The sequence below is a fragment of the Podarcis filfolensis genome (assembly GCF_964270895.1).
Source record: "Podarcis filfolensis genome assembly, chromosome: 18".
In the NCBI taxonomy this organism is placed as follows: Eukaryota; Metazoa; Chordata; class Lepidosauria; order Squamata; family Lacertidae; genus Podarcis; species Podarcis filfolensis.
In genome coordinates, this window is record NC_139622.1 from 5,549,840 (window position 1) to 5,560,603 (window position 10,764).

Consider the following 10,764-nt stretch of genomic DNA (forward strand, 5'->3'; position numbering starts at 1 on the left):
CAGTTTGGGGTGCCATTCAGCACCAAATATTTCTGGCAAAATGTTTCATGATTAAGTCAGAAATCATTAAGAGACAAATTACAATTTTCTTCACATTTACATTTGAATGAAAGAGTGCAGGTGTGCTGGAGGAGGGTAATGCAAGTCTCGCCCCCAACCCTTTGCAGGAAATCAATGTAATGTAGGCAATGTGATCATCAATATAATTGATACATGAATAAAACACTGATAGGCCTGCGCTGTTTTGGTTTCTTGGAAGGAGTTAACTTCACTGACGCCAGTGTTTGCTTACTGCTGACATACACTTGACAGATTGATCATTTGCAGATGCAAGGTGAACGAAAACCCGTTAGAAAGCGAATACGTGTTTTCAGCTTAGAATGGTTTCTTCAAAACTAGTTGCAGCTTCCAGCCTGAAGGAAGCCCAGCCTGTTTATGTTCCAGAGCTATTTATTTGGGTTGGTTTTTAGTGATATGGGTTAAATCCAAGAAGGGCAGGGGCAGTGGAAGGGAGGGAAGACGAAAGACGCTCACCCCGGCATGTACAAAAGGACAAGCTGAATGAAAGACTGACGAGCTCAATACTTTCAGCCTTGTTTGTTTCTGAAAAATGCTTACCTTTCCATATTTGCTAAATAGGTTCTTCAGATCTGTAGCTCTGGTGGAAGAGGAAAGACCACTAACCCACAGATTTCTGCCAGAACTACCACCAGCCCGACCTAAGTTGGAAGGAGGGAGGGGAGAAAAATGGTAAATGTCTACATCCAAAAAGAAAGGAAGACAGCATCGCAGAAGTTTTCTTTGGTTCCGGCCCATTTGAGAGCTCATGAGGGATTCTGATCTAATGTCAGCAATCCTGTATCAAGCAGGAAGAGAAGGGGAAATCACCCAGCAGCCTTCCCAAACCTGGCAAGCACTCCAGATGTGCTTGAACTATGACTTCCATCGGCCCCAATATATGGCCATGCAGCCGATGGGAGTTGTAGTCCAAAACCAATTTTTTCAAGCCCATGTGGTGTTTTAATGCGTTTCTCTCCACAGGGGCTGAAAATGTTAAAAAGTGCTTGTTTGGGCAGAAGCAACTATAGCTAAGAAAGTTGGACGGGCATCACCTGAAGACTTATGGCGTAAAGAAGAAGGGCTAGAAAGATGCAGAGCATAAAGAAGCATCACAGGAATGACTAAGGACAATGCCAATGATACCTTATTTCGTTGGGGGGGAATGCCATTGTTTTTCATCAAGTTCACAGAGGTCACTTTTCTCATTTTTTTTTTCTTGTGGGCCCAAATCAAGCTCACAGCAGGGCCTTAAATCACACTGCTGGTTTAAGCAAATTTGACATACACCCCCCCTTAATTTCAGCGTATAATGTCATACGCACAGAAGACCCACGGATATGGCTAGCTTTCAATGTGTCTATTCCATGTATAGCTTAGTGATACTACCCACTACGTGCAAAGAGGATTGGAGACCTTTGTAGGCATTTATATTTTAGAAACAATCTTCTTCTCTTTTTTTACTGTATATGTGTGTGGGAGTGAGCTTTATATAGCTGGGGAATGTCCCATTATCTTCCACCCATTTGGTAGAAGCACCGATTTAAGTTAGAAATTACCGTATTTTTCGCGCCATAGGGCACACCGGCCCATAGGACGCACCTAGTTTTTTTGGGGGGGGAGGGAAAAAAATTCTTTTATTTCCCCCTCAAAACCAGGTCAGGGAATCCAAACCAGGTCAGGGAACAGCGAGATGGCAGCGCTGCGCCTCCCTGCTGTCCCCCGAGATTGTGGGGCTGCCTGATATCTGCACGAAGCCCAGGGCACGCTGTGCAGCGCCCCCCAGGCTTCTGGGTCCAGGCAGCTCTCCGCAAAGCGGTGGGAGAGCTGCGCAATTTCGCACAGTTCTCCCACTGCTTGCGGAGAGCTTCCTGAAGCCTGGAGAGCGAGAGGGGTCGGTGCGCACCGACCCCTCTCGCTCTCCAGGCTTCAGCGAAAGCCTGCATTCGCCCCATAGGACGCACACACATTTCCCCTTCATTTTTGGAGGGGGAAAAGTGCGTCCTATAGGGCGAAAAATACGGTACATTCAAGAACATTTAATATTAACCAAATTACTCTTTCAGAGAAACTGTGTCCCACTTGGTCACACTTGGAAGTAGACATGCTGAAATTAATGGACCCTACTCATTTAGATCCGTTAATGTCAACGGGTCGATTCAGAGCTTAGTTGCATTCTGGTCCCTACCTGCAAGTAGGATTTGAGGATAACTATGAACGACGACAACAAAGAATCGTTGTTACAGCTTACCTTTCTCATCCTTGGAAACACTTTTAGCCTCTGCATCCTTATTAGAGCTAAAGACAGGGGGGGAAACGAAGAACTTTACTCAACAAGAATGAGGCCGTGAGAAAAAGAGCACGCAAGGCTGTGTCTGCTATGATCAGGTACCTACCAGAAAAATGTGAAAGGAATTAACCCTTTTTAAGGGGTATCTTTAAGAACTCAACAAGGAGGGTCAGAGGTGATGAAACAGAGCTACCACTTAGAGTGGACAAAGGTCAACTTGCAAAACTGAGAAATAAAATAAATGCTTAATGAGAAATGGGCTGGGGAGGGGGGGGAACATAGCGAACCACGTTCTACAAAAAAGGTGCGCAAGGACAACTAAAAAAAAAAAAAAGGAAAAGATTTTTATTTGGAACAAGCTATCATCAGGTTACGGCCCTTGCAACAGGGCCCCTTTGGAGGAATTCACAGGGCATTTGCATTCATAAACGACCAACGGGGAAGAAAAAAAGAGAGCATCTGGTCTAAAACGGAGAAAAAACAAACCTCGTGTTCTGATCACCACCCTCTTGGGCAAAGGACTCTTCCTCACAATTAGCCTTGGCTTCCATCTTCTCGGCATCTTGGCTAACCACCTGGAAACCTGCGTCCTTCTCCGCAGTTTCCTCACTACTGGCTTCCAGACTTTGGGCTGCTTTGCTACTCTCACCACTTCCTTCTCCTCCTTCTCCTCCTCCTCCTCCTCCACCACACCTGCTCTCTACCGCTAAAGAGTCAGAGTCCAGGTTAGCTTCCTCTACTGTCTCTTCGCTCGGCTCCCCTTTCGCTACCACTAAGTGCTTCGCTTCATCCTCCTCGCTCCTGGCCGCAGCCTGGCCTGACTGGCTGTCCGTATCTAAAAGCTCTTCGTCCGACTGAGCGACGGCAGTGGCAAGTGCGTCTTCTTCTTCCTGGGCTTCCTGTTTGACCGGCAACGAGATATTCTCTTCCTGTGCCTGCTCTGCTTCAGGAGCTTCTTCTTTAAGGGGCTCAGATTTACAAGTGTCACCCAAAATGTCGAGCATTTTCTCATTTTCTATGGATTTAACAGGAATAGAATGGCACAAGGTTTAATCACCAGGGAAACACAGCAAAGACAAATGCGGAACGGGCATGGCTGCCAGACTTAACACTGAGAGAACGGCTAAGGCTACACAGAGATTGGAAAACCCCTTGGGTATACCACATTCAAATGCCTAACGCTAACTTCAGTCTTACATGGCTATCAAGGCAACGCCTGAAAAGAGAGAAGGAAGAAAAACCTTTATGTGCGGCGTTCCCAGCTTGCTCCTCATTTGTCTTCACGCGGTTGTGCTGCTTTCCGTTTTTCCACATTTTTTCTCTCCCCGGAAATGAGCTTTGAAAGTCCATGATGCATATACAGACTGCACAGATTCTCTTTCAGACAGTTCAACTCCTGGATTTTATTTATTTATTCTACTGAAATTCTTTCAAGGAGACCAGTCCGTACGTGAACACCAAGAACAACTTCAGGTGGGAATGAGAAGACATTCATAGTCCAGAAAAGCAAGAGTGATGGGAATTTCCATGACCGACCCATCTTCCGTCTTTCCAAGTATCCACTTTGCAATTTGGGTCCCTGCCTTTGCTGTACACCTCTCTAGTCAAAGTTACAGAACCAAGGCACTGGGTAATATCACAAGATCTGCTCTGCACACAGGAACTGCTCATTAGGCTCACTGTACTCCCCAATTAAGGGATTTAAAAGCAAACCACTGTCTTGAAAGACTGGTCTTGGGCCATATTAATAATAGGATGCTGTTGCAGATCTGGTGATATGACCATATTTCCAATCTCTGTGGCTTTTTCTCCCTTTTTTTTTTTGGTGTGTGTGTGTGTGATCTGGACTTTGCGCCAGTTACGAATAAGTGAACCACAGATACTAGTGGAATAAAACCTAAAAAGAGTAACTAAAGGGATTTGTGTGCAAAATCTATGTGGAAGGTTAAGGGCCAGGGAGAGCAAGGTGTTTTGTTTTGTTTTTAAGTATCAGTACCTGATTCCAAGGGAAATTCTTCGAGCTCCTATTAAAATAATAAACAGGGGAAGGGTGGAAACAAGCAAAAGTTACAAAGCTCCATTGTACGGCAAGATGAAAAGTCAACGCGACGCAAAATCTGCTGCAACAGCATAACACCTCCCCCAGCGATGACTCGGTGACTAGTGTGAACCATTTGTATGCTTTGTCCCATCTCTGGGTTGTCTGAAACTATGTAGATTCATTTAAATTAATGTAACCCAAGTTAGTCCTGCCCATCAGCTTCAAGGAGCCTACTCTGAGTCAGGCAAGCTTCGGGTACAGCCCACAATCTCAACGCCACAATGATGGCTGCGCAGCAAAGGCGAAAGAGCTACCGCAATTGTTTTTAACCCAATGAACCATGGTTCTTTAGCTGAATGAATCCCACCCTACCTATTTGCTGCCACCAGAATGTATGGCTCTTTCTTTTACATATCTATTCTCTGTCTATTCTACATCTATCTATCTAGACACACAGAGAGAGGAAAGAAAGAAGTTACCTTCACATCTGTAAAATCAGAGGGCACCAGATCGAGGGTGTTTCTGGCCTCTTCGCCTTCCACCTATAAGCAGTGAAGAATAGCGTCAAACTTCCTGAAACACCACAGTTTCTTCACTGAAAACCAAGAATGAATCAGAAATAGGCAGACCCCCTCCAACTGCCCTTTAGTTGCCACCTCATCCCCCCTAACCAGCTGGTAGTTAAATAATATTTTCTACCTCTTTAAGAACAATGGTAAACAAAACGGGGGGAATTTTAAAAAAACGACAACGATGAAAAATGACAGCAAATTCTTTGAGAGTGATGTTGCTGCAATGGTTAATGGTTTTAATGGGGTTAATGGGGAAGGGCCACAGCTGAGCAATAGAGCGTTCCAGGTTCAATCCCAGGCAACTCCAAGTCGAGCAAGGAAACTCTAGGGAGCAGCTGCCAGTCAGTGCAGGCAATTCTGAGCTAGATGAGGCAGCTTCCTCAGTTCCCATATTCCAGGGCACATCATGCCTTCAGATTCCTCCCTCTTACCTCCTCTCTAAGTCACCTGTTACATACACAGTAAGAGGATGTTGCTTAGCATGGAAGCAAACCACTGGTCTCTCCACCCACAAAAAAAACTAAACTAAACGGTGTTGCATTAAAGAAACAGGACCTAAATGTACCCCCGGTAGGTTTTGTCTAAACCACTAGCAGTGCTACCCCAAACTGCAAGGGACATGAGACAATGCTATTCTACCCAGGGTAAGGCTGGTGAGGGAAGAGAAACTCAGCTTGGCCTCCAGGTGGTCATGCTGGACTATGAAGTACAAGAATAAGCCCTAATAAGCCTTTAAGTTTTAAAACCAGTGCTCCAGAGTGTGGGCAGGTGCACACGTTTTGCCACAACTGAACTGTGGATCCCATATACTAAGGCCTGGCCTCAGCATTTCATGCACACACATACACCCTAAAGTAACGATTCCCCAGCACGTTTACTTTGCACAGGTAAGCACTTGCAGAGGTAACATTCAAGCCCACGTCTCCCAAATCCAAGCACTCCCTGAACTAAGCTAGCTCTTGCCCTTCCCCAAGACCTCAGAGAAGTTAAGATGCTTCACAAATGAAATCATCCCTGGCACCCCAATTCTAAACACCTGGCTTTGGAATCACAAATTCCTTTTGAAGTTGGCGGGCCTAGCGTTAGATCCAGTGTTCGAAACTCTCATTGTTCTAGGCGCATTTTGCGATAGGGAATTTCATTAGCATGAGCAGTTTCTCAGCTCTGGGTGAAGTACTGTGCATAAGATTTCAGATTAAAACTGTAGAGTAAGTAGAAGGAAAGGAGGACCTTTTTCTGCCTCCCCACTTCCAGCTACTCTCTGAAGACTGGAGAAGAGATCCTCTTAAGAATATTGGAGTGGGGGGGAGGACTAGACCATGTGAAAAATGAATGGAATATTTTAGCTGCAGTTCACTCATTTTCAGCTTTGTATTCTTGTTATTAAAAAGTGTGCCTAGGCATTCCGTTGTTGCGCCCATGTGCCATTTAGCTCCTAGCTTGCGTATCTCAGTTTCTAACGATGGTTAAATCCCAAGATAGCTTAAATCTGAACAGAATGACAGGTTGGGCTTCTGCGGTTGCATCCAATTAAGTTCAGCAAAGAGGAGACCCACTGAAACCAACAAGATTTAAGCTGGCTACGTGTGTTCATTTCACCGGATCTACTCTGGAGTAGAACAAACATAGGATACAACCCCTGATTTCTTTTGTTAACTGCAAGTATAGCGGAGCTAAGCTGGCTATCAATTCTCGATAGATTCAAGTGTACTGATTCTAAGGACAGCAAACGGCTTGCTCAGAACCGTTTTGCTTCAAGCAAAACTTGAGCTGGGCTGCATTCGGCAAAGGCCTCCAGACACACGGGAAGATGAGCAAATGGAAATGCATGTGAAAAGAAAAAGAAAAAACAAATTCTAACCATTTTTTAAAAAAAAAATAAAAACTATTTCTGGAATCTTTCTACTGCAACGTTTATGATGCATGCATTTAAAGCTTATAGGTTTTAGTAAAAAAAAAAACGCGGCGGCTTTGGACAAACACAAGGGGGGCAAGAATCAAATGGGATATTTAAAAAAAAAACCAAATTATTTCCACTTTAAGAAAATTAAGGGAAGTTGTGGCGATTATTCAGACGGCATGTATTTTTTAAAAGAGATGCATACCATGGCTACTGGTATTTCTCTCGCTTCTTCTTTAATGTCTGACATGTGTGGAAGTGCCTCCATGTTACCTACAGGACATCCTGAAAGCTGCTCTGGAAGTTGTCTGCTTTCTGCACCATCATTTTCTTTACTATCAGACTCAGAGGAGGCGCCAAGTCTACTATCAGCACAGTCATCTACACCACTGCCGTTATCTATTTCAGCTTCATCTAACAAATTAATATCCATCATGTCAATATCCTGCAAGTTATCCAAACTTGCTTCAATATCCTCCTGTGAAAAGAGAAAAAGGCCGTATATATAATTGCTGTCAGGACTCCGAGGCAGAACTGTTAATGTGCAGCTGCAAGGCTAGTTGTACCTGCCCATCTCCAGAGTCATCCTCAAGCCCGTTGTCTTCAACTCCCTCTTCCTCTGGTCTACGCCCTAGTAAGATAAGGGTTATTAAAACGCATGCATGCATACAGACAGACAGACAGAATAATCTTTATTCAGGGCCCATTCTGCAATGCAAATGAAAAATGTAAATAGAATCAGGTCAAACTAAGGCCTAGTCCTCACTAACAACTCTGGATCTAAGTTGAAAGCCAGGGCAATGTAATGATTAAAGAATGCTGGAGTAGGTTAAAGGTAAAGGTAAATGCTGGACTAGGGACCTTGGAGACCAGGGGTCAAATTCCCGATCAGCAACGAAGCAAACAGGGTGGCCTTCAGCCAATCACTCAGCCAGGTTTGTTTTGATGATAAAAATGGGGTAAAGTATGTATGCCACCAAGGTATGCGGATGGCGCTGTGGGTTAAACCACAGAGCCTAGGACTTGCCGATCAGAAGGTCGGCGGTTCGAATCCCCGCGACGGGGTGAGCTCCCGTGGCTCGGTCCCAGCTCCTGCCAACCTAGCAGTTCGAAAGCACGTCAAAGTGCAAGTAGATAAATAGGAATGGCTTCGGTGGAAAGGTAAATGGCGTTTCTGTGCGCTGCTCTGGTTCGCCAGAAGCGGCTTAATCATGCTGGCCACATGACCCGGAAGCTGTCTGCGGACAAACGCCAGCTCCCTCAGCCAGTAAATCGAGATGAGCGCCACAACCCCAGAGTCGGTCACGACTGGACCTAATGGTCAGGGGTCCCTTTACCTTTATGTTTGCCACCTCAAGCTCCTTGGAGGAAAAGTGGAGTATAAATTTCACAAATAAATAAGGCCCACAATGTTGTCAAGATGGGTCAATGCAATATCTACCCCCAATACCCTTTGCCATTTTTCACTACAACCCAAACATCCATTTGGAGATCCGTTGCTAAATGCTTTGCCGTATGTACGGCAAAGTGTGCTACTGTCGCCACCCAACCTAGATCAGGCCGCAACACAGCAGCGGGTCCTCACCCACTGGTTGATGATGAACAGTCTGCTCCAAATTAGCAGCCTTTTAGGCTAAAGGGCGATATCTAAATGGCATAAATGAGTAATAATTAAATAAATGCATTGCACCAATAGGAAAAGAAAAAACCCACCAGAAAAAATCAATATATCTGCAAAAATCTGGGGGTTTTTTGTTTTTAGTTTCTGCTTTGTTAAATATGACGTTTGGCATTTTTATTTGTCTTGGTGTAAGTTGCCTAGAAGGTACAGATTAAGCAGGTCATAAATTGAAAACATACAGCAAATGAAGCAGTAAACATATTTCAATGCCGCTTCCGACTAAAGGGGAAGGGGAGGGGGACTGAGTGCTTGATATAGGAATTCTTGAGCACAACTCTGTGATTTGTCCAGACACTCTGTCTTAAGCAACTGCATATTGGGGGAGGCACAGCTATAGGCAAGTTAACCCTACGCATGCAAGCAGAACTCCTCCCCTATTCCCCGGCATACCTTTGCTGTTCCTCTTGGGCGTCTTCTTTGTGGTTATTTCTGTCACTACTGGAATCTCTTCAGGGTCTCCCCCCTCCTCCTCAACAGCCTGTTAAAAGAGCATAGGGTTAAGCATTTACTTTACAACTCACTCTTCAGGACAAGCCCATGGCCCTTCTCAGGACAAAATAACTACACTGCAAGATTTCGAAGCAGGAATGATCAGATCTCTGGCGGGCTAGGGACAAAGGTGAAAGCTGTTTTCTAGTTCTGCTGGATCTCTCAGCGGCCTTTGATACCATCGACCATGACATCCTTCTGGACCGTCTAAAGGAAGGAGTTGGGGACACTGTTATACTGTGGTTCCACTCCTTCCTCCTGGGCCGTGTTCAGAAAGTAGTGTTGGGGGATGAGGGTCCTGTCCTCTCCCCCATGCTTTTCAACATCTATATGAACCGGTGGGAGAGATCATCAGGGGGTTCGGGCTGTCCATTCATCAGTATGCGGATGATACCCAGCTCTACCTCTTTTTCAAATCAGGACCAGTGAAGTTCCTGTGTGAGTGCCTGGAGGCGGTTGGAGGATGAATGGCGGCTAACAGATTGAGGCTAAATCCTGACAAGCCAGAAGTACTGTTTTGGGGGGACAAGTGTGGGGGACTCTCTGGTTCTGAATGGGGTAACTGTGCCCCTGAAAGACCAGGTGCGCAGCCTGGGAGTCATTTTGGACTCACTGCTGTCCATGGAGGTACAGGTAAGTTCTGTGTCCAGGGCAGCTGTCTACCAGCTCCATCTGGTACGCCGGCTGAGACCCTACCTGCCCGCAGACTGTCTCGCCAGAGTGGTGCATGCTCTAGTTATCTCCTGCTTGGATTACTGCAATGCGCTCTACATGGGGCTACCTTTGAACGTGACCCAAAAAACTGCAACTAATCCAGAATGCGGCAGCAAGACTGATGACTGGGAGTGGCCATTGAGTCCATATAACACCGATCCCAAAAGACTACATTGGCTCCCAGTACGTTTCCAAGCACAATTCAAAGTGCTGACCTTTAAAGCCCTAAATGGCCTTGGCCCAGTATACCCAAAGGAGCGTCTCCACCCCCATCGTTCAGCCCGGTCCAGCTGAGGTCCAGCACCGAGGGCCTTCTGACGGTTCCCTCCCTGCGAAAAGTGAGGTTACAGGAAACCAGCAGAGGGCCTTTTCAGTAGTGGCGCCCGCCCTGTGGAACGCCCTCCTGTCAGATGTCAAGAAAATAAACAACTATCCAACTTTTAGAAGACATCTGATGGCAGCCCTGTTTAGGGAAGTATTTAATATTTGAAGTTTTATTCTGTTTTTAGTCCTCTGTCGGGAGCCACCCAGAGTGGCTGGGAAAACTCAGCCAGGTAGGTGGGGTATAAATAATAAAATTACTATTGTTATTATCATTATTATTATTAGCTGTCACAAATTACTGCTGTTCTGTTAAGTGTCACTTATCAGACTGTACTTTTGCATTATACACACACGCAAATGTACAGAAAAAATGCACTAAGCTCTGCATACTATACTTTCTGCATTTCATTGCCTGTTGACTCCTGTTTTTATCACTTTCCCTTCTATGTATGTGTATGTATAAATATACACAAATGTATACATATATATACATTGCTACAACACACACTATTAAATATAACATTTCATGAGCTTCAGTGAAACCATGCAGGGAGGGCTTTGTCTTTTTTCACGATATGTTCACATCACAATACTGCTGCCATTATGAGCCATCTTAAGCCCAAACTGCGGCCCGTAACTATGTCCTGTTTCAAAACCAACACAGACCACAAAAGCTGTAGAAATAAAGCTTGAAAC

At 45.2% G+C, this 10,764-nt stretch overlaps 1 protein-coding gene and 1 long non-coding RNA gene across 4 annotated transcripts in view; both read right to left on the bottom strand.

Moving 5' to 3' along the window:
• LOC310753654 overlaps window positions 1–10,764 on the bottom strand; it is a 318,231-nt gene that overhangs the window by 272,267 nt on the left and 35,200 nt on the right. The gene's annotated exons all lie outside the window — the stretch shown is intronic.
• Window positions 1–10,764, bottom strand: part of LOC310753295 (scaffold attachment factor B2-like) — a 36,339-nt gene that overhangs the window by 23,808 nt on the left and 1,767 nt on the right. The window contains exons 2-9 of one of the 3 annotated variants that reach the window (XM_083594425.1): window positions 8,932–9,019; window positions 7,427–7,491; window positions 7,066–7,338; window positions 4,868–4,930; window positions 4,344–4,371; window positions 2,834–3,362; window positions 2,309–2,355; window positions 619–719 (exon numbers count right to left, since the gene is read on the bottom strand). In XM_083594425.1, the coding sequence (XP_083450551.1) occupies window positions 619–719; window positions 2,309–2,355; window positions 2,834–3,362; window positions 4,344–4,371; window positions 4,868–4,930; window positions 7,066–7,338; window positions 7,427–7,491; window positions 8,932–9,019 (1,194 nt within the window). The remainder of the gene's footprint in view (window positions 1–618; window positions 720–2,308; window positions 2,356–2,833; window positions 3,363–4,343; window positions 4,372–4,867; window positions 4,931–7,065; window positions 7,339–7,426; window positions 7,492–8,931; window positions 9,020–10,764) is intronic. The other 2 variants (XM_083594426.1, XM_083594427.1) reach the window with 2 other exon arrangements.